The sequence below is a fragment of the Barbus barbus genome (genome assembly GCF_936440315.1).
Source record: "Barbus barbus genome assembly, chromosome: 42".
NCBI lineage: Eukaryota > Metazoa > Chordata > Actinopteri > Cypriniformes > Cyprinidae > Barbus > Barbus barbus.
The window spans coordinates 10,927,427-10,951,097 of record NC_136720.1 but is presented as its reverse complement, the minus strand read 5'-3'; the positions used below and the strand labels follow the sequence as shown (position 1 = coordinate 10,951,097).

Genomic DNA, 23,671 nt, shown 5'->3' with positions numbered 1-23,671 from the left:
GGTCTTGGATGAGCTGCCTGGAGGCGTTGCAAATACGGCCAACGAGTGAACAGAATTTCCTTGAAAAGGATTTTGATGTAATGACCTTCATATACTCTTCAGTCAACATAAAAATGCCATTCACAATTCATTGTACTTTGTAAAGTGTTTTTCCAAGTGAAATGGGGGATATAATATACAATGAAGCTTTATTTATCCATCAGGAACTGACTGGATCATTAAAAAAAGTGGGTGTTCCAAAGAAAAATGGAGCCAGTTTTGAATGAGAGTTGGCTAAAAACAATTCCCAAATAGCTGTCTGGCTATTGGCTAACAGTGACTGCCAAGAAAAAATGTAATGAAATCAGTGTGCTAATATAAGCTTCAGACAATTATAGCCCTCTGTTGCCTCAGATAAGACTCAGGGTGGTATTTTCCTAACCTGTTTATAATAAAAGCATGCTATCAATTGTAGTTGCTGGATCCATAGCTGAGCGAATGGAAACAGTGAAGATTACAAGCTACTCTCGGGATTCATCCTGAAAACCTGGCATGAATATAGGTCACAAGCCAGGGGGCCAGTAGAGGAGGATATAGAAAATTGCCTACAGCCTTTTAGCGCTCATAGTTTAGTTGAAACAGGGAAATCCATTGTAAACTACAGTTTTTTTTTTCTTTCCAAGAAAGGGATGTACATTTCTAGGAGATTAAAACTAAAGCCAGAAATAAAATGCGTGCTTCAAATGTCGCTGTCATTAAACGAAACGTTATTAAAATGTCATTTTTGTCCCCAAAAAAGTGTACTTCATGCTTTTAACTCCCCTCCTAACAAGCACTGGCAAAACTTATATAATAATATAATAAACATATGTGAGAATATTTAGAATATAAAATGTGCGCTTTTTGATTAGTGCTGTCAAAAGATTAATGTAGCTAGAAGCATTGGTGCTCATGTAAACATTTTTATTTTTGTGCTCACCTGAATATTTTCACATCTACGTCATCTTCAAATCCCCACCTTCACAGACAGCTAAACCACAGTGCAGATCCAACTCTCTCTTTCTTCAACTTCAGGCCAGGGATGACGTTCTGAGTGCTATTTTTATGAGGATTTACTGCCTGTGGAGGAAGAACAAGACAAGATGCTGTATTTTTAGATGAAAAAAAAGAGCCAGAGAAATTAGTGATGTCGTCATAAGGGGGTGGGATGGGGGATGATGTAGCAGTTTGAAACAGTAGCTGCATTGCTGACAAACACAAATGAGCTGAACGACTGGTGTGTTGCAGAGAACAAAGAACATTATTGTAGTGCTTTCTCTCTCTCTAATATTATATATATGTATAAATATATAAGTGTGTGTTTGTGATTACTAGTTAGCAGAACAGCGATAAAGGGCCTTAGTGTTGTTCCAGCGCTGTACACAATGTCAGGCACCTTATTTTGCACAAAATTAATATAATTTGCCTTACCGTGGTTTCAAAAAACACACAAAAACAGCTTTGTGTATTTCTAAATTTTGAAGTCATGAGGGGGGAGTAAGTGTTCGAATGAATGTACCTGAACGAAACACTCATTTTTCTTCGAAATATCCCTTTAAGGCTCACATAAATTGAGTTATACAAGCACTTTTGGTGGGTCCTATATTGTAGACTGATTGATAGTAAGTTCTTTGACATGAGTGTCTCTAATTGTTGCATCTATTGAGCACTCAGTGTTCTCTGTTGAGCGTGGGAGACGAGAAGCATTAGATTTTCCATTAGTGACCTTCTCACGCAATTAGACATGTTGTAAAGCATTAATTTGATTAATAGATGGCAAGACTATTTTGAGCGCGTAAATTGCACATCTAACCAGACAGGCAAGCGTTTTGGTTTATATAGTCTATCCAAAGCTTTGGTAATCTAAACTTAATATAATTTGCACAAACCCTACGTTTATGTCAGCTGTGTTTAATGCACATGTATGATATCTCCTCTTTCTCAGTAACCAGCAGTCTCTCTTTCATATTAACGCATGCCCCGTGATGTCATCAACTCTGGACTCCATAGCAACAGAGATATTCCTTTGGTCTGGTGATGCCTTCAGCAGGCTGTTATTAATAGCTCCTGATGTTTTCACTGTGACATCGGACAATGCGTAAAGATGCACATGTACGCATTTTCTGCTATTATAGTTCTTCTCAGAACAGATTTTTGATGTCAAGTGTGGTTCATATCAGTTGAACAACGACTAATTTTGAGCATTTTCAGAAAACGGCTACCTGGAAATAGCACTAAAGAGTGCATTTAAAAAAACATGAACATTCATTGACAGTGAAAAGAGACTATCATCAGTTTTCACAAGCTAATAACAAACAGTTAAAGTGGGTCACAAAACGATTGTCACCCACTCTGTGATTGGATTGTTTTTCCTCGCTCTCCCTTTATGCTCTTTATTGCTAATTTCTCACGTTACACATACATTCATCCCACATCTTGCTGCTTTAGTATATAGAACAGAGACACAGTGCTCATATCATATTAGGAAAACTCAAAATTGCAGTTTATTCGTACAGACAAGAATAATACTTGAAAGAAAGGTGTGCTCTTTTTTCAGAGTTAAACTGATACTTTTTGTGTGGCTAACAATAAAATAGATGAAAAATTATCATATACTTATGCTGACAGCCATATCTAAGGACCAAAATAGACTACAGGTTTGCCATGATTTTTATTTTATTATTGTATTTTATTTTTATCAGTATTATTGTGAAATATTATACACAATTAAATAACTGTTTTCTATTTGAACAAATTGTCAAATGTAATTTATTCCTGTGATGTCAAAGCTAAATTTTCAGTGTCACATGATCCTTCAAAAATGATTTTAAAATACTAATTTGGTGCTCTAGAAACATGTCTTATTATTAATGTTGAAAACAGTTGTTTTTGTGGAAACTGACTTTTTTTTTAGGTTTCCCTGAAGGTGCCTTTTTCAGAGTGTCTATTTACACTAAGTGCAAATAGCCCGCCTTGTTGGCAGAGGCTATTTACACTAACTCCGCCCACCACCACTCATTTTGAGGCGATTGACCCGGGTTCGAATCCGCCTTTTGGTCATTTGACTCCATTTAGTCATTTGAATTCAAATTCAAATTTACACTCAATTATTGCGTACTGTTTTATAATGTACTACAATAGTGACGTGCAGATAATTGCCACTATTTGCAATAAGTAATAGGCCTATAAATAGCAGAAAGTCCTACTATTTTAACAGTGTAAATAGAATCTATAGCCATTTGCACTTAGTGTAAATAGCACATCACTAAAAACTTAGTGTAAATAGCACATCACTAAAAACTTAGTGTAAATAGCCTCCATTGCTATTTACACCGTGCAAATAGCCGCTGCCTTTTTTTTCAGCATTTATTTTTAATTATTTGTTACAATGACAAGTCTTACTGTCACTTTTGATCCATTAAAAGCATGCTTGCTGAATAAAATAATGCATTTTTAAAGTAAATTTTAAATGAACTTTTAAGTATTTAATTTCAACCTTACTGACCCCAAACCTTTGAACAATAACACTACGAAAATAAACATCTGAACCCTTAAAAAGACATTCACTATAGCAACACATGACCAACTGTTTCAGCTGGTACACTTACGCAATATTCTCACAGTGAACGCACATCCTGTGTCTCTAGACTTTCAGTCCAAGCTCAAATATGAAAACAATGAATATCTGTTATATTTATGCATTGTATCACAGGATGATGAATGTCTGGATATAGCAGCATGTGTTTGTTGGGGCAGATGTTTGTGTTATTTTACCGAATCGAGAGATCCTGTGGGCAGAACGCTGAGAGTTCTTGCATGAATCATCTAAAGCATGGCCTACATTTCTGAGTCTGAGTTCATACTGTGACATGAAGACACAATTTATATGCAGAACAGCCGCCTACAAACACTCCTGCGTCTGTAAACAAGGAAAAAGAAAATACAATGCTGTTACACAAACAAAAATGCTCATCATTCTGGCCTCTTCTCATACTCCAAGAATCCTTGGTTGCACCATTTTAACCATGGCTGATGAATATTGAGCAGGTCAATGCTTAGTTAGCATAGTAACATCTGTCCTCGTCATTAGAATGTGTTGCTTCCTGCCCTCCACACGGAGCAGGAGTCAGGACCACTGGTTAAGCACTTAATGGATGACGGTGAGCAGCACTGGAGCGCCATCATATATATTTAATCAGTTAATTAGTCATTCAGACATGCGGCTTTCAGAAACTCATTATCTAATTTATAAGATGAGAAATGCACATGCATGCTATATGTGGAGGACCATTTTTTTGTTAGAATGATGGTAGCTTCATTTATTTGGACTTTTTGGTAATATATAGTAATGTATTATTTGTATGGCATATATACACTACCAGTAAAAAGATTTTTAATGTTTTTTAAAGAATTCTCTTCTGCTCACCAAGCTTGCATTTATTTGATCCAAAATACAGCAAAAGCAGTAATATTGTGAAATATTTTTACCATTTAAAATAACTGCATTCTATTTGAAAATACTTTAAATCATTCATTGTGATCAAAGCTGAATTTTCAGCATCATTACTCCAGTCTTCGGTGTCACATGATCCTTCAGAAATCATTCTAATATGCTGATTTGCTGTTCCAGAAACATTTATTATTATTATCATCATCAATATTTAAAACAGTTGAGCACATTTAAGGACTCTTTGATGGATAGAAAGATCCAAAGTTCAACACATATCTGAAATAAAAGGCTTTTGTAACAATATAACACTATACCATTCAAAAGCTTGGAGTCAGGTGTGTGTGTGTGCGTGTAGAAATTAATACTTTTCTTTAGCAAGGATGCTTTAAATTGATCAAAAGTGATTATAAAGACATTTATAATGTTACAAAAGATTTCTATTTTTAGATAAATGTTGTTCTTCTGAACTTTCTATTCATCAAAGAAACCTGAAAAAATTCTACTCAGCTGTTATACATTTCTACTGTCAACATAATAATAATAATAAATGTTTTTGAGCAGTGAATCAGCATATTAGAATGATTTCTGAAGAATCATGTGACTGGATTAATGATGCTACAAATTCAGCTTCGAAAATCACAATAAATATATTCAAATAGAAAACAGTTATTTTTAATAATAAAGACATTTCAAAATGTTACTGTTTTTGCTGTACTGTATCAAATAAATGCAGGCTTGGTGAGCAGAAGAGACTTCTTAAAAAAACATCAAAAATCTTAATGTTTAAAAACCTTTGACTGGTAGTGTAAATCCATATAATAAAATAATCACATTCATATTAATTATTAACGCGCTTTTTCATTTTTCTTCTCAGGATTCTGAACATTTTGGCAAATAAATTTAGCCATAGGACAACTGTGTTCACAACAACGCAACCGGAACAGACTTATCGGGTAAAAGCAATCAGCAATTTCACACCCTCTAAATTTCGAAATAAAAGCACAAACCCCAAGCTGTTCCGTTCCTCATCCTGATTTATTGAATGGTACATGCTGTCCTGTATCACAGTGCCACCCAAAGGACACAGGAGGAGTGACATGTTCAATGCATTCTTGAGGCTCTGCATATACACACTTTATAAGGTTGTTTTTTTATGCATATGCCTAATATTGCATTCATTAAACATCTAATACAAGTACTTTAGGTTAAGTAATAAAGTCATTAAATAAACTAATTGTGTTAATGGTTAAATACATATTTTTCTGACAGAGTGTGCATTAATGAAGAGTCATATGGCATGTGTTGTGGGATTAATTAATTCTCAAAGGCTCCGCTGTTTCCTGTGTGGGAAAGCAAAGCTCTTTAATGCGAGCCATGGAGTCAGTAATCAACACATTAGGCTGAAAGCACACTCATCCAGAACAGAGTGGGAGCAATCAGACGACATGATGCTGTCACTGGAAAATATCCACAGACCCATTTATCATTTGAAACGGTACTATAGATTTGCCGTCTACATGTTAGGAAAAAAATTATTATATGCATAAACCAGACATTAATTAAGCATTTCATATGGAAAAATCAACTCATCTTATAATACAAACACCTTATGCCATCCTAAGTATACTGCATTTTTTATATATACACCAAGGCTGCATCTATCAAGGATTTTAAGGCGCTAAACTATTTCTCTTTTTATGTAATAAATGCTAGACTAACATTATTCATTATCAGGAGTGAGCAGGTAGCTGTTCTGTTAGTGCAAACTAAAAATATCAAAATAAATACAATCTTGTTATAAGACACTCAAGAAAAGACATCACATATTGGGCTGCCTTCATTGTCATTTCCATTGAAAGTGGGCTTCTGTCTCAATGCTCCTCTCTTCGACAGCTCTTTATTCTGGTTCATTACACACACATTTGGAGATTTAAAAGGCCTATCTGCTTTCATTTTTTCATGCACCCTAAATTAACACTTTTAAATGAACAGTCTTTACTAATTAGGCTGCTCAAACACACAGGACATACTTTAACATTTCCTTTGGGGAGATCAAACACGTCTATCCGTTCAGCCAAGAAGCAGTACGACCCTTATTAACACCGAATGAAGAGTGCTCAACCAACCCCCTGGGAAACAGCCTTTTAACGAGCCCTAACAAACTTGTCAAACCTCTGCTGATTTGGAGAGCAGGAGAATCTGCTAGATTAAGAAATGCCCCCGCATGGCTGACACACCAGGGTTCACTGTACTCTTACTTCCTGGCAAGCAATTGGCCTCCTGTCAGAGTGACTGATTTCAACTTCGATGGGTTTCTCAGCTTACACAGACAACAGCCCACAGGACAGGCTGTGGATCACTATCAGGAAGATCCTGTGCCCTGCACATCTGGCACAGTCCTGTGACAATATTGAACAGTCTTCCTCCTAGGGTGTTTCAATTGATTTGATTTATTTATTTTTGGTCACGTTGTTCTCTGTGCTAATCTTGATTTTACAAGTATAAGGCCATATTTGAACTCAAGGTGATGTGTGGCTTTTTATTGTTTCACACTTTGACATCCGAACCTGAACTGAAAACTAGTTATATTGGTATTCTGATAAAATAATAATAATAATAATAATAATAATAGGGCAAAATAAATAAAATTAATATTTGCTTTATTTATGACTTTTTTCATGTTTTACAGAAATTACAGTAAAAAAAAATTAATAAAAAATTAATTAAATTCGTAAAATAGGATATTCAGTGCAAACGTAAGATATCAGTTCTTGAATTTTAAGCTCTTAACCCTTATTATTTAAAAAAACCTACAATTTACAAATAAATAAATAAAACAAACAAATAATCTTGTTAATAAATTTATGGGCTTGACTTTGAACCTCACACAAATCCCATCTGCACTGCGGATCAATCACTCATCCATCCCATTAGCCTCCCATAATGCCTCTCTTCCCCTTTTACAGCTGTTTACTGGAGGGAAGGATTGATTTTATGTTTTTAGAGATATATGTTTGTTCTGCCTAGGTTTATTGATTGATTTCTGTTGAGCAGAGCAACTCTACACACTGCAAAATGTGCTTTAATTGGCATGTTTTAACTTAAATTTTAGGTTAAAAAAAAAGATTTAAGTTTACATCTTGATTTTGTGTTTTCTTTTAGCATTTTAAATCAGAGTTAGATTATTTTCATGAACCCATTTTCATAGATTAATTTAAATACTGTAAAGTTAGCCTGTTGGAAGTTAGAATGATAACTATAAAAAGATAATGATAATGATATTAGCGTCCACACCAACATACATAACATGTAGGCCTATGTGCTGCAGTTAGTTTAGTTTACTGATTTAAATGTTTGAGCTCTTTAAAGTAAGTATGTATTATGTATGTATGTGTTTGCCAAAAAAAATGAACCAGAGCAACCCAAGACAGAATTTGATGTCAAGAAGCTAACAAACAGCTTTTTCCCTTTTGGCGTGAGTGTATCAATACTGACCGGATCCACACCGTCAAAGAATTCACAGCACTTGCATAATTCATGCTGTACAACAATTTATTTTTTTCAAATGGCAAAATTTGGAACTTGCAAAAAAAAAAAAAAAAATCTAATATGATAGTTTTTGCCATATGTGAGCCTGGACCACAAAACCAGTCTTAAGTGTAAATTTTTCAAAATTGAAATTTGTACATAATCTGAAAGCTGACATACAACTATTTGAAAATCTGGAATCTGAGGGTGCAAAAAAATCTAAATATTGAGAAAATTGCCTTTAAAGTTATTCAAATGAAGTTCTTAGCAATGCATATTACTAATTAAAAATTAAGTTTTGATATATTTACGGTAAGAAATTAACAAAATATCTTCATGGAACATGATCTTTACTTAATATCCTAATTATTTTTGGCATGAAAGAAAAATCAATAATTTTGACCCATGCAGTGAATTGTTGGCTATTGCTACAAATATAACTGCGACTTAAGACTGGTTTTGTGCTCCAGGGTCACACATATCGTCTTAGTAATAAAGGGAGACTGGGACTAAAAGGTCTGTTGGTCACAACTGTTTTTTGTGTGTGTGTGCTTTACTTTTTCCATGTTTCTTTATATATATCATTTATATTGTATAAAGTAATTGGTTTAATGTTGTAATTTTGTCGAATATTGTTTCAAATAATAATATAAAGCCAGTTTCAGTGGCCACAATTACACATGAGTGCGAAATATGAATATATCAGACAGCGTGAAGTTCAGTGAAACTCAAATACTATAACCACAATAATAATCGCGTGTGGTTTTTCAGTAACTTACAGATGCAGAGATACTGTGTGAGTTGCGTCCATCTGCAGGTTTTAGGTCTTCAGCCGCTTTCATCAGTTTAGTGGCCCGACTCTGCGCTTGTGTCGTTTAATTAAGACTTTTCTCTTTCACTATGGTAAGAAAAGTTCAATAAAGAAGTCGTGTGAGTAGTATTTTCTGCCAGCTGTTAATAATCAGAGCTAACGATGCCCCATTCACGAATGAATCTATCTTTTTAATCGGTTCTCTTCAATGAATCGTTCATAAGAGTCAGCAAACAGGTTTGAATCGATTTGAGATTCGTCTGAATGATTCGGACAGATTCCCTGTATTAAAAACACGTAATGTACACGTCTACGTAAACAAAAACACAGAGAACAAAACATAACTGAATTGATGCAAATAGCTTTTACCTGCAATACATACAATGTACATAAAACACAGAATAAAAAAAAAAATGCATCCTATCATTTGCAAGTGATGAAGAATTGCTTGAGGTGTCTGTAAAGTTTATGAGTGACACTGGTTGCAAAACAACTAACAGGAAAAGCACTAGAAAGTAGACTACCATGGTATTTTTCGACTTTCAGAAATACACTTACCCTAAAAAAAAATATTAATTGGAGTAAAAAGTGTGATCCCTACAGAACGGGTTTTCACAAATATGGCACATTCACAAGCCTAATGTTGGTGTATCACACTATATGTCCTTGTCCCATGTATTGTTTCTTGACGAGTGTAAATAACCTATATTATAATATACCTATATATTATTCTTAAATTGTATTGTTTTTGTGGTCACTTTATTTTAAGGTCCAATTCTCATTATTAACAATTAACTATGAATTTTGCCTCAATAAACTACTACTTTGCTGCTTATTAATAGTTAGTAAGGTAGTTGTTAAGTTTAGGTATTGTGTAGGATTAGGATGTAGAATATGTGCTTTGTAAGTATTTATAAACAGCACATACTGTATGTTAATAGACATGCTAATAAGCAACTAGTTAATTGTGAGAATTGGTCTCTATACTAAAGTATTACCACTTATATTTATGCATAGTTAAATGTTAAGAGGAAATCTATAAGTGGTTGATACACACAACTTCATTTGAAAACACTGATGATAAAATAGAACTACAAATTCAAAATAAAATTATTAAAGAATGAAAGAAATTGTCTGGTATTCTATTTAATATGGAAGACTGGATAAAAAAGAAATGCATTACTCTCTCTCGAAGAAGAAGAAGAAAGATGAAATATCAGTATGACTCTCCACAAACAATTCACCAAATTCAAAACAATTCATCTTTATTCAAATACAAAATTACAAAGCTTTTACTTTTTTCTGATGACATAAACAGGATGAGAAACAAACAGTGTCTAGGGCTGAATCTCATATCCAAGCGGATCCAGCCCTTTATCCAGCAGGAGTAGAGAGGATTCCCTCATCTTCTGGAGAAACTTCTGCAGCTCGTCTTTAGAGAAAACCTGACCAAAAGAAAGACAGGTCAAATTAATGAACTTTAAAACAAGACAGCATCATATTTAACATGAGCACTTGTGTTATCAGAAGAGATTTCATGCAAATTGAGTCAATACAGTCTTACTGACATGCAACATTCATGTCTATATTTACAATCATTCTCTAAAGGGGTCTGGCATCACACCTCATGGAGTCTGTGTTGGTCAGACGCGATGATATCAGCTAGACGCAGACTCTCCTGGTGGCGTTCAGTGCGCTGCAGTACGGTTAACAGGAGGAAAGACATCATGGGCAGACACAAACGCCGCAGCAGGGTCATCTGATGAGTGCGCTCAGAGTCTTCCTCAGTGTCCTGCCAAAAACACACACACCGTGAATCCAGAACATCTTACACTTAAAATGTATTTGTTAAATTCTGAATTTAAATGATTACAATTAATTTGTGTTTGCCAAACCAATAAATTAATAGAGAACCTATTCACCTCTCCGACATCCACCATCCAGCCTCCATCTACAAACAGCAGCACATTATAGATCCTCTCCTTCACATCCTCTGTCAGCGCTCCCAGACGGCCCTGCCAGTTCTCATACTCTATCTGGAGGAAGAGACAAAGAAAAGCCATTAAAGATAAAAACTAGAAGTGTTCACTACAGAGTAGTCGGCACTGTGAGAACGTTCTGTACTAACCTTGTACTCTGCTTCTTTCATCTCATGGGCCACCTTCTCTGTAAACTTTGCTTGAGCAGGTGCTGTGGGTTTCACCGGAGGACAGTTCATGTGCTTGAACCACTCATTAAACGCTTCGTGAGCTTCCTGTGGGGGGAAAAACACAGTAAGATCATCTCGTTGTAACTTCATTCGATACAGTTACAGACAATTCAGTGTTGCACAAAGACTCACCAGATAGGCACGGATGCACAGATGCTCACGAATAGCATTCTCGTCCTCCGCAGGAAGGGGCGTATCCATGCCCTGCTCCTCCCACTGGCGGTAGATTTCCCGCATGGAATCTTCTGGCACTTTGCCGAAGACCATCTTAGCAGCGTCATGCTTCTTAGATGCTACGGCGAATGAGGAACATTAGATGTGAATCAATGAAATGCCAATGTCGCTAATCTAAGCTAACTAATCTAATCTAAGCTTGTTTTAATGGTATAAACTACCGTATTTTCTGGAAAATGCACATTTTTATTATTACATTCAAAAATATGTAAACTGTTGGTATATAAAACAAAACTACACATTAATAAACACTATAAGCATGTATTTTAATTCCCTTCACTCCACAACAAATCTTACAAATTTAACGGTATCCAGAATAGACCAAGAATTAAATCTCTTAAACATAAATTACACCGCCCTGCATCGTATTTGCTGAATAAAATCCAATACTTGTTTGTTACTAATTTTAGAGACCCAATTCCAAAAATAGTGCCTGTTATGCTGTATCACGTCGCACTCTCACAAAATATGAGGCACATTTCGCAGAATTTTTGCTTTCTTCAACCATCTATAAGGTGAAGTCTTGTATTATCCCTTAAAGAGTTACTCCACCCCAAAATGAACATTTTACCCCCATGTCGTTCCGATCCCGTAAAAGCTTTGTTCGTCTTCGGAACACAATTTAAGATATTTTGGATGAAAACCGGGAGGCTTGTGACTGTCCCATTAACTGCCAAACAATTAGCACTGTCAAGGAAAGACATCGTCAAAATAGTCCATCTGCCATCAGTGGTTCAATCTGACTGCTATGAAGCGACGAGAATACTTTTTGTACACAAAGAAATTAAAAATAACGATTTTATTCAACAATTTGAAGCAGAGGAGACTGTAAGAGCATAAGCTTTTACAGGTTTGGAAAAACATGGGTGTAAGAGATTAATGACAAAATTAGAATTTTGGGGTGGAGTAACCTTTCATCACCAAAAAAAAGCTGCCACAAAGACATGATTCTTACATTCCTCTGAGCCAGGTTACAACTATTTGTTAGAATCTCACATGTATGAATGATCCTGAAGACATTCTTTTATGTCTAACCCGATTTCAAGATTAGAATTCAGACAAGTGACAGAGAGGAAAATGCCAATACGAACCAAATGTTTTCTGCAACACCTGTGCGCATTTGACTACAACCAAATGTTGACAGAAAAAAAAAAAAATTGTAAACCTTTTTTTTTTTTTAATAAATGAAAATCAATTATAATATCAAAATATAAAATGATTAATTACAGCTCAGTTTCATCTTAATTAGTGCTGTCAAATGATTAATCGCAATTAAATCGCATCCAAAATAAAAGTTTGTTTACAGAATATGTGCATGTACTGCGTATATTTATTATGTATATATAAATACACACACATGCATGTATATATTTAGAAAATATTTACATGTATATATTTATATTCATATTCATATATTATATTATATATATATACATATACATACACATACACATACACATATACATATACACATACACATACACATACATGTATATATATAAATAAACATAACATTTTTCTTAAATATATACATCTATGTGTGTGTATTTATATATACATCATAAATATACACAGCACACACACTTATATCCTGTAAACAAAAACCTTTGTTTTGGATGCGATTAATCGTTTGACAGCACTAATCTTAATATAATAATTTAGCTGCACAAGTCTCACCTAAGAACTTCCTCATGATGGCATTGCTCTGTTTAAGGGCTTCAGCTCGCTGGGCGGGATCAAACACCAGCCAGTCAATGACATCAATCTTCTGCTGATCCTCCTGTGTGAATAGATGAAGAGTTTTGTGCCAATTCTATTGCTAATTGGATATAGATTTATAAATTATCACAGTTAAGTTAATTTGTACCACTGTAGTTGCTGTATCTAGTGCAGGGGTCAGGTCATGGTGGGCAAACTCATCTGTGTCTCTCTCTCTGATGGTCTCTACTACTGTTTTTGTGATTGCTGCTACGTCCAAACCTAAACACAATATGTAATAATTATGTAATAACAATGTAATAAACATTTAATGTACACTGTCATTATTGCAAAATAAACCCTTTCCATTGTGATACAAGACCCTTTGACCTCACCTGCTTGTGTTGCCAGCTCCAGACAGTGTTTGCGCTGCTCAGTCTCAGTGACTTCCTCCAGGAACTGAGCGTATTGTGACACGGCCATGTCAGCAGGAAGGTGACTGACGTAAAATGCTATGAGATCCACCTGCTTTTCCTTTACTAACAGTGAGATGTACGCCTTCAGGGCATCTACACACACCTCCTCCTGACAAACACAGATCACAATGATGAGTCTGCATCAAACATTTCAGCATATTTAGCTGTGCAAGCAATAAGCTGGACACATGAAGAGAAATATGATCTAAAAAAATAATAATAATATATGCACATACCTTGAGTTGCATGCCCAAACTGCGATAAAACAACACTAAATGTGACATGAAGCGCAACAGATGAGCTGGCAAAGCTGTACTTCTTCCCAACCAATCATTGAACTCCTCCAGAAGACCTTTCAACACAAATTGAAAGTTAAACTTAAATAGAAAACTTTTCAAAAAGTAAAACTGAGATTTTTCCTTTTTTTTATCTGTTCTTAAAGCGTACCATTAAGATCGTCAAGAATAACAAACTTCTGAATCAAATGGTAATGTTCCTTAGTTGCATCCAGAACCCTCTGTCAACAGAACACGTGTGAAAAGATCAGAAAATAACATTTCCATCAATTTAGACTTTTACAAAGAAAACCTCATTCATTCTTACTTTGGATTCTGTTGCTTGAAGCTCTTCAAAGACTTTCTCCAATGTCCAACTAAAAAAGCCACATGAAGGAATTATTCACTGGAAAAGGACATGAAGACTGTATATATGATGGAAATTAGAGGATGTTTATAGTCATACTTGGTCTCTAGGAACTCTCTGGGCAGCTCCTCCAGCTCTTCACTGCCCAGACCAGAAGAACAGATTTCCTGCTCTACCAGAGTGTCCACCATCACCCGGAAATATGCCCACACTGTGTCCTCCCACGACTCGCACACAGGTAACAGCTGCAGGAAATGAGGACACATTCAAATAATGACTAAAAACAAGAGGAAAAAAACCCCCAAACAAACAAAGTATGAAAACAGTTAGATGACTATTTACCTGTTTGAGGTTTCCACTCAGTGCAGCATAGATGGCTCTTTCATATTTGTTGAATTGCTCCTGAAACAGCAAAACAAAGAATCTTTCAGAATGACAAACAAAATGACTCAAACATTCACAGAAGCTGTGTGTTAAGTACAGACATTTCACCTAATTTAATTATTCATTTTAAATTTCTTGATGTTACCCAGTACAAGATATATATATATAGGCTATCTTTTCATATATAAAAACCTATCTACACTGTGTGAGAAAACAGTGTGTTATAAAAGAAAACATGTTTTTTTCCTAAATTAAAAAGGCTATGTCAGAGTACTTAAAGACAAGGGGAAAAAAAATAAATTTTTAATTCAAATTATTGTCAGGGTTGCCCTAATATAGATTTATTAGTTTTTTCCCTCAAATTTCCCACAGATCTAGAGTTTCCTCACCTCCTCTGCCATTTTCCAACAGCAAACCTTCCACACGCTTCGATGAGGATTCCCCTCTACCCCCTGAAGCTCTCCACCTCCTACACACACACACACACACACAAACAGGGTTCACTGCAACTGACCAATGAATGCTCATGAATTCAGTCGAATGTGATGACTGGATTTTAAGATACCGCACTCACAAAGAAAACTTTTTGCCACTCAATATTGCGAACTAGAAAAAACTATTACTTACTAAAGTAATAAACATGACAGTTTAAAAATAACTGCAATATATTTTTAAAATGTTAAAATGTCTGGACAAGGTGTTCAACCAAGTGAATTATGAATCACACTACCATTATAACATGGATGGAGACATATAGTCACATTTTAACCCTTGTAATTAATGGGATAGTTCACCTGCCATCCTCACTCTCTTGTCATTCTAAACCTATACAAACCTCCTTTACCATATCTGATGTGCTCTCTCTCTATATAGCATTCATGTCTCTTTAGAACATCTGGAATACACCACTCAATCATATGGATTGTGTTTACTAGGACGTTTTGAAGCTTTTGCTTTCATTAAAAATATCTTCAAATTTGAATGAAAGTCTTTTGGTTGAACTACCCCTTTAAGTCCTATTAACATAAACAAGTAACATTAATGTAGTTAGTATGTGCGTGTGTTGACCTCCGTTGATGTTGGGGTCATGATACAGTTTCCAGCCTTCCAGAGTGGCAGCACGCCAGGCCTGACCACAGCGCTTACACAGCCTCTGAGCCTACACACACACAAACACAGTAGCAGATACACAATGACATTTTCAGTATTCAGTTCTCCGCTTCTGGGAAAAAAAAAAAAAAAAAAAAAAAAATAAGAGCGCAAAGAGCTCAGATTTGTCAACACAGAAACTGCAGTTATATGACAAATACAAAAATACTTTTCAAAACCATGTTTTGAAATTGCTATCAGTAATATGAGATTTTCTGGTTTGTTCAAAAACGTTACATGTAATCAATTACTTGTTTTGTAGTTTTACAATTCTCGACTATAAAATGCCCATCCCTTATAACAATTCTTATCAGGAAACACACCTCATCAGTCATGCCAGCTCGTATGAGGTTAAAGAGGTTTTTGAGCAGGCGAGTGTCATCCTCTCTGTCCAGGTCTGCCAGTGGTCTCTTCTGTCTGATGGGAGCATCGGGATCCAGTTCTGTGACCAGTGGCCTGCTGAAACCACCGCTGGACTGATTCCTCCTTAGCTTCAGGGTGTGGAGTGTGTTCTCCCTACACATGAACAATCCACCATAAAATATCTACCTGCATTCAAATCTGAGTTCTGAGATGTTCAATAATATAAATAAGCAGTGATATCACTTACCAGTACACAGATTTGGCGTAGTATTCAATGTTATCAGAGAAGTCTCCTATCTCATCTTTGGCGATACTCTCCAACCAATCCACCACCAGCTAAATAAACACACACGCGATACTGAGCAAAGTGTTTTTTCCATGCAGAAACAAACAAGATGGGTGTAAATGGATGCATGTGTACCTGGCTCTGTCGCACCATATTGCCCTTCTGGAAGAACTGCTCCATTACTGCCTTCTCACTCTCAGTGGGCATCTCCAGAGAAAATACAATCACAAGTTCATATGCAGAGGCTCCAAAAAATATAGACGTTTAAGTCACCATTAATGTATGAATGTCACTGCAATGAACACAAAATATCTCACCAAGTGACACAGGGACAATGTAACTTTGTGACATTCACTAAGTTTTTGAGCACTGTTTGTTCATTTTGGACAGTATATCTACTGTTTAATCATTTAAAACCTAACAGGTTACATTTTGTGAAATCTTTTGCTTGAACAACGTGCTTGTGCTTAGGGGTGTGCGATATTGACAAAAAAAATAATCCCTCAATATTTTCTGGGATTTTATCGATAACGATAATTAGACAATATTTTGCTATGCGTGTTATTGTGCTCCTAAATTTTTTGATATTCTTCATATTTTGTGTTGTAGTCAGTTGAATTCACACTAATAGAAATGAATCTTTTTCAATCAGTTTAAATTGATTTTTACCTTTTATGGGCATTTTACCTTTATAAAGCGTGAATCAAGTGAATCAAATTCTTGCATTTAATCAGAGAATTAGAATAATAAGACATTTGGGCTGTTACCAAGCAAATTAAATCAGTATCAACAAAATACATCTATGCAATGCAGAGGAAACAGAAGTGGCATTTAGATGCATTTACACTGTTTAATGCAGAACATGAATGCATTTAACCTGCAATTAAAAATGCATGAATAATGTTTTGATATATTAAACATAAAACGTTGAATTATTATATTTGAAATTATTTAAATAATGAAAAGATACTTTAAATGTCAAACTAAACCCGCCAGTAGGTGGCAGCAAGTCACTGTCAATAAGTGAGTCATTGCGATTGAACCGAATCATTTAAACGGTTGATTCATTCAGCAACAAAACGTCATGTTGCTCAGAGATGCAAAACAGTGCTGAGGCTGTGTTTAGAAAAATTGGTCAAAATAGCACAAAAACAGGAAATATGGTGTCTAAAACGTAAGTCTCTTAATTAAAGTCTTGTGTATTGAACTGTTGTAAAAAAATCAATATTACATTTATAATCATGGTAATTTTGAGAAAAAAATTATCCCATGTCTTGAATTTGTGATCATTCTAAATGTATTTTAATAGATTGAATCATGTTAGTTAGCACTTGTCTAGACTTCACGTAATGCATGCACTCTGTAGGGGTGTTTTGAATGGTTTTTGCTAAATACTTGATAATGTCAAATCGCACATCGTTAAAACAACAATTACAATATTAATCGCAGACGATATATATCGCACACCCCTACTTGTGCTATCATAAGGTTTGACATTTTGTAATATAATGCAACGACATTCATGTTTTCCATCTATGTAGACCAATACAGCGTAACACAAAAGCACTTACAGTTATATCCATCATGATGTCTTCCTCTAAAACTGTATGGATTCTGTCTCTGTATTTGAGAGAATTATAAAAATATGTAAGCAAGTAAATAGCAGTAGTGTTGCTTAATATTTTAGAGTAAACTGTGATACAATCTTTTTCAGGATTTAATGATGAATAGAGATTTAAATCAATAACTTACTTGAAATAGAAATCTTAAGAAACATTATAAATGCCTGTATTGTCACTAATTTAATGCATCCTTGCAGAATGATTAATTTCTTCATTTAACGCCAAATCTTTGAACAGAAGTGTATGAGAGTGTTGAGTGTACCTGTACAGCGAAGTGATGAGTCTCCAAGTCACCATCTCTTGCTGCAGCAACCAGGTAATGCTAACGGTCTTGGAGGATTTCTGCTGACCAGGTGCCGATCGAAGAACCATTTTCTGCAACATACTAACCTACAATACAGGTCAACACATTACAAATCTCAGGAAGGATTGCCACAGCAACATTTTAATTTAGCTACCATTCAAACCATTTAGTTTTTCTATTTAAAAAAGATAACATATATTTAATTTATATTGTAAATAATTACTCATTTCTATTTAATGAAACTATAATTTAAATCATATGATTCTTATATCAGTCTGTCTATGAAGTACTAGGCATGTACCTTATCTTGACAGAGAGCTTCATACTCCTCTAAAAGATCAAACACATCTGTGGACGCATGATGTAAATATGACTGCAGAAAATCAGGAAACAAACTGAGAGAAGCTGGGAGAAGAAAAAGGAAGAGAGCTGTAAATCATGTAAAGTCATTTCATTTGGTGATGATGATTATTATGATTATTTACCAGCCTCTCCGGGATCATCTTCCTTTAGCATGAGCGCGCTCATGCTGACATCCTCAGTGAAGCTGGTGTCCACTAGCCCAGACAGAGGAGATGGGTAAAGACTGTTTGTCCAATCGCTGTCATCCAAGTTCTGGAGTGTCAACAAATAAAAAACCCCAGGCAAAAGAGTAACCACTGACATAAACAAGCTAAATATATGGAGTCAAGATGAATAAAGGATGATCAAATGAATTCTGCTCACTCACCATGCTCAGACTGCCTTTAGTACGAGGTGTGTTAGCGAAACGAGGAGTTCTGCTTCCTGTCCCGAGGATGGCCGACACATCTGGGTACCTGAGGGCACTTCTTGGGGTGACTGTACATAATTTACAGTCAAACCAAAAATTATTCAGACACCAGATATCATTTTTTTTTACTAGTGGGTGCAGACACTATATAGTTCATTTATGTAAGTGAGGATAACAAAATAAAGTAACGTGTGACATATTATACCCAAAAATTCTTCATACAGTGGACTACCAGTAAAACTGATCAAAATGTGGGACCAAAAATTATTCAGACACTTTGACTTAAGTTTGCTTAAGTGTCTTTCTTTAGTTGCTAATGTGACCTTTTTACACCACAGACTGAACAAAATTCAGCATTGCTTGGTAATTGGTCGACCTAAATTGGTATCATCTTAAATTTAAGCTGACAGCTATTCAATCTAATTAATTACATACCTTTCTATCAAAGTAATCTGACATTATCGAGATGAAGCTGTTCTTCTGACACAGTTTAACTCTTGAGTTGTAATATTTTATTACCATTTTCTAAACTATAGCGAATAAACTGTGATAATGTGAGAAATGTTGAAGGTGTCTGAATAAATTTTGGTTTGACTCTAAAAGAAAACTGCACTTCAATACAGACCACTGGATTCAGCCAGTTCATTCAATGAAAGATTCATCAGACTGATTCATATCAACAATGATTATGTTACTTAAATTCTTTTCAAATTATTTATTGAAAGAGTTGATTGTTTTATTTCTGAATCAGAGTGTTTTTGCATGCAGCATCTATATCTTTATAGACAGATAGCAGACGCTGTTTACTTACAAGTTTGTTTGAGGAGAGATCCAGGTGTTTGGCGCAGTAGTGGTCTAGCAGGGGTAGTGCTGGTGCCAGGAGTCTCATCCTGTGCCAGTGGGACTGAACACACAGTAAAGGAAAAAAAAAAACCTTCCTACATGTTTATACCATAGTTTCAGCACAGATATAGGCCTATTGTACTTACACTGCCAGATGATAACAAAAACCTGACCTCAACTGAGCTGGATATCAACACTATTGTCTTCTGTAGAGCAGTTTTTCATTTCAGAATTGCTAACCTTTGTAAAGTTACTTAACTGAATAAGCACTGAGCTAAATACTGACTTGACTTCATCCTAAATTAAAAATAAAACCTTTGTATTTTTCTTTATTTACTCCCTCCTTCTAGCTTGAACTTATTTGAACAATGCCTGAAACTTTACGAACACTTCCTGTGTCTGTTTGCCTCTTTAAGCAGAATCGCTTTATGTTTTCCCCCACTGTAAGTCGCGTTGGATAAAAGCGTCTGCAAAATTACTAAATGCAAATGATGCTGTTACTATGTCGAGCTGTTTTATAGCTAAAATTGAAGTTCTTTCAAAATGGATGTATTCTGTACCATTAAATAACAATGCTATTTTTCTGTTTATCACTGTGAAGCAGTTTTAAAACTATCTGCTTTGTAAAGTGTAACATAAATAAATGTAATGACTGTGGTGGTGTATAATTTTGGTAAGGATACATGCAACTTTTTTGTGTGAACTCTTTCTGCGGGCAGCACGGGTCACCTCAGTGTCCCGAACCACTGGACTAAAATTCCTGCACAAAACACAGACACCAGAACTACATTTTAAAGATTATAACATTAGGTTATTATCCATAATCATGCCATATGCTCACAAATACATTTAAACACAGATTCTTCTGTCTTCAGACTAACTACTGTATATTCTCTTTCTCTCACACACACACACACACACACACACACACACACACACACACACACACACACACACACACACACAGATCTGTAAAATATATTCATAACAAATACAGCTATTAACTAGCTATGAACTGTCAAAACACAGCTAAAGAACTATTAGTCTTTTTAAACAACATAGAAGTTCTGTCAATGCTGTATTTACATAAAACAACACTAAAGTTGCCTATTGTTTAGCAATTAATAATTAATAAAAAGCTATATTTTATTTTCTCTCGTGTGTTATTATATTGACAGTCAACTGCCATGTGGAGCCGTTCTAACGATAACGTAAATTAGAGCAAACCACGAATCAAATAAAGTAGCCAAAATAATCAGATAGCACTCATACAACAATAACACTATAATAAACGTAATATTTACCAGTCCATGTTGTCTGTAAATTTACAAGTGCTAGCCAGTGATGCTAGCACACGGGATTTAGCGCGTTCACTTCTGAAGCTCGCTCTTCTTCTGAGCTGCGCTTATCATTAGGTCACACTGCACCCTACTGGCGCGGAAGAACGAGTGAGTCTGTCAGGTACTGCCACCTACTGGCTATAGAAGGAATCGCATGCATCGCAATGGGCCTTTTTTAATTATGTCATATAATCTATTGAAATGTATATTGCAAGGATAACATTTAATCTTGTCCTGATTATATTGCATTAATATCTAAATGTTTCCAGCCTAATCCAATTCAACTTGTATCTATTACATTAGTGGCACACGACATGACAAATGTATGATGGGATTAGTTTTGAATTTATAAATAAATTGAAATGTCACGTCTCATGAGTGGTATTGGGTGGCTATTTAACGGATTCTCAGTACAAATGTCACGTAGTTATGAATGTCTATACTAATGTCAAGTAATTATTAGTAGCCTACTATATACAAATGGCAGGGGCTAGTTGTCACACCTGCTCATAATTCAGTGCATATTTCTTGTGGTATGGTTTTATTTTCGAAACCACATACCTTCCCTGATCAAAGATACTGAACACAAAGATAATGAGCTGACCCAATAATGAGGCTTGTTGTCAAAATGGGACCAAAAAGACAATGCCAAACCAAGTCTTTGTAAATCCAGCCTTTGCTAGAGGAAGTAAAATTTAGTGCTTGAGGTAGTTTCTCAAGCACCAAATCTGCATATTAGAATAACCTTAATATTAGACATTAAAATGAGAATGATTGAAGGATTGAAGCATTGTTTTAATGAAGTTATGAAATTCAGCTTTGCCATCAGAGAAATAAATTGCATTTATCCACCTTATTTTTTCAACACGGAAGTAAGCCTTTTTTTTGTGATTTCCGGTTTATTAGCCACCGTAGGGAAATCATGAGAAGAATAAAAGCATGCAGTAAATGGTAAAAATGTTTGCACTACAAACCAGTGAGCTGATGAGATGGATTAAATGACGCGTCTGCTCTTACTGGAAAAATAAGGTGGATATAGACCTAAACCCCAAAACAAAACAGCAGGTAAATTGGTTCCTCAAGCAGCTTTGACTGCACCTCAAGCAAAAAGAACTGCATAAATATCATCTAGTGTTTTGCACAGTGACCAAAGTTCAGCTTAAGTTTTTTTTTTTTGTGCTTCTTTCAAAAAACGTGTAATTATGTTACCGCTACCCAGAGTGCACTTCAGCATCTCCTTTCAAATAAAGACCCTTTAACCACTGGTTGCATAATCACACGTGCAGGAGGAAATCGGTGTAATTAAATAAAACACTCACAAAACACTTGCATTTTCCTTTGAATACTTTACACCATGTCAAGGTTTTATTTGACAGTATTTCAGTAAATATCATACAGTAAACAAGAGCTCTGCAAAAGTAAGTATATATCCATTGAGTTGCATTTCATAAAAATAGCTCACTTACAGTTTTTGTGACTAGGTCATAGTACATAGTGTCATATTTATAGTTTTTAGCTGTACAGGATGAACCACGCTGTTCTTTCAGTTCTACACAGTGATACAGAGCCCCTTTTGGGCATTGCGTTGCCTCCATGGCTTTACCGATAAATCATCTCATTTTAAATCATGTTATTTATCAGGTTTAATCGTTTAGGTAACATCTCTTTAGCATTTGGCAAAATCAATGGAAAAGCAGTGTGAAAGCACTGACACTATTCTCTCTTTAAACAAACTCTTTACTCTACAAAATGACAAAGAAAAATAAACCCCTAAGGCCAGAAACACAGCCTAAACAAGTACATGAATGCAAATGCTGCTAACTACGCAAGTTAATCAATTTTCTTCTTGTTGTTGCGTTGCAAAATGTGTCAGAATGCATTCTTAATGTGGTATTAGCATAATTTAGCATCAGTGTTCTTTTCAAGGGACAACTTTTGTAATGAAGCTAAAGTTTGAAGTTTTGACGAGTCACTAACTAATTTTCAAAGACAAAAGGGTTAATTGTCACTAGTAGCGATGTATAAAGTACAGCTAACACAGAAGACACTTTCAAACCGAGCAGACTAACATGAACCTGTTGCGAAATCTATGTGGTGAAATTTTTCGCCCTCACGCAAAATCCGGATTGCGTGTAGATTTCTATTCAAGTAAATTAATTTCACCCACAAAAATGAGCCAAACAACAGTTTGAGAGCACCTTTACAACACACTGTTCAATAGTAAAGACATTATCTGTCGTTCCCTTGAGTACTGAGGTTTGTTAGCGCAATAGTAGCACAAAATAGATGCTAAGGGTGTACAATGAAATGCCCTAAAACTGGTTTCTGCATTTGTGTACTTGCATAGAGTATGTTTTTTCTAGTCTTAAGATGCCTTGTTCCATATTCATAAAATTGATTTTGTACTTAAACCAAATGTTTTTTAGATATCATAGCGTTTAGCGATCCAGCTCATTGCACACACAATCTTTGCTGGTACTCTACAGAAACTACATTTGTTTTAACAATGTCATTGTCTGTCTGGGATTTCGAAGGATGTACC

The 23,671-nt window shown here is 35.3% G+C and overlaps 1 protein-coding gene across 2 annotated transcripts; it reads right to left on the bottom strand.

Moving 5' to 3' along the window:
• Positions 1 to 9,939: 9,939 nt before the first annotated feature.
• LOC306861682 (nuclear pore complex protein Nup107-like) lies at positions 9,940 to 21,193 on the bottom strand. 2 transcript variants are annotated; one of them, XM_079404084.1, is made up of 26 exons: positions 21,094 to 21,193; positions 20,473 to 20,549; positions 19,758 to 19,850; positions 18,905 to 19,014; positions 18,660 to 18,789; positions 18,476 to 18,579; positions 18,133 to 18,260; positions 17,820 to 17,868; positions 16,384 to 16,455; positions 16,210 to 16,298; positions 15,923 to 16,115; positions 15,519 to 15,609; positions 14,840 to 14,919; positions 14,409 to 14,468; positions 14,166 to 14,311; positions 14,028 to 14,076; positions 13,872 to 13,941; positions 13,661 to 13,776; positions 13,344 to 13,533; positions 13,118 to 13,230; positions 12,928 to 13,030; positions 11,149 to 11,309; positions 10,936 to 11,061; positions 10,730 to 10,843; positions 10,432 to 10,599; positions 9,940 to 10,252 (listed from the first exon to the last, which is right to left on the bottom strand). In XM_079404084.1, exons 1-26 carry the CDS (start codon positions 21,099 to 21,101, stop codon positions 10,145 to 10,147), a joined length of 2,748 nt encoding a protein of 915 aa, XP_079260210.1. In that variant the 5' UTR covers positions 21,102 to 21,193; the 3' UTR covers positions 9,940 to 10,144. The 2 variants fall into 2 exon arrangements, with proteins under 2 accessions (XP_079260210.1, XP_079260211.1); XM_079404085.1 differs by having other exon boundaries at positions 10,058 to 10,252; positions 10,401 to 10,599.
• Positions 21,194 to 23,671: the final 2,478 nt, after the last annotated feature.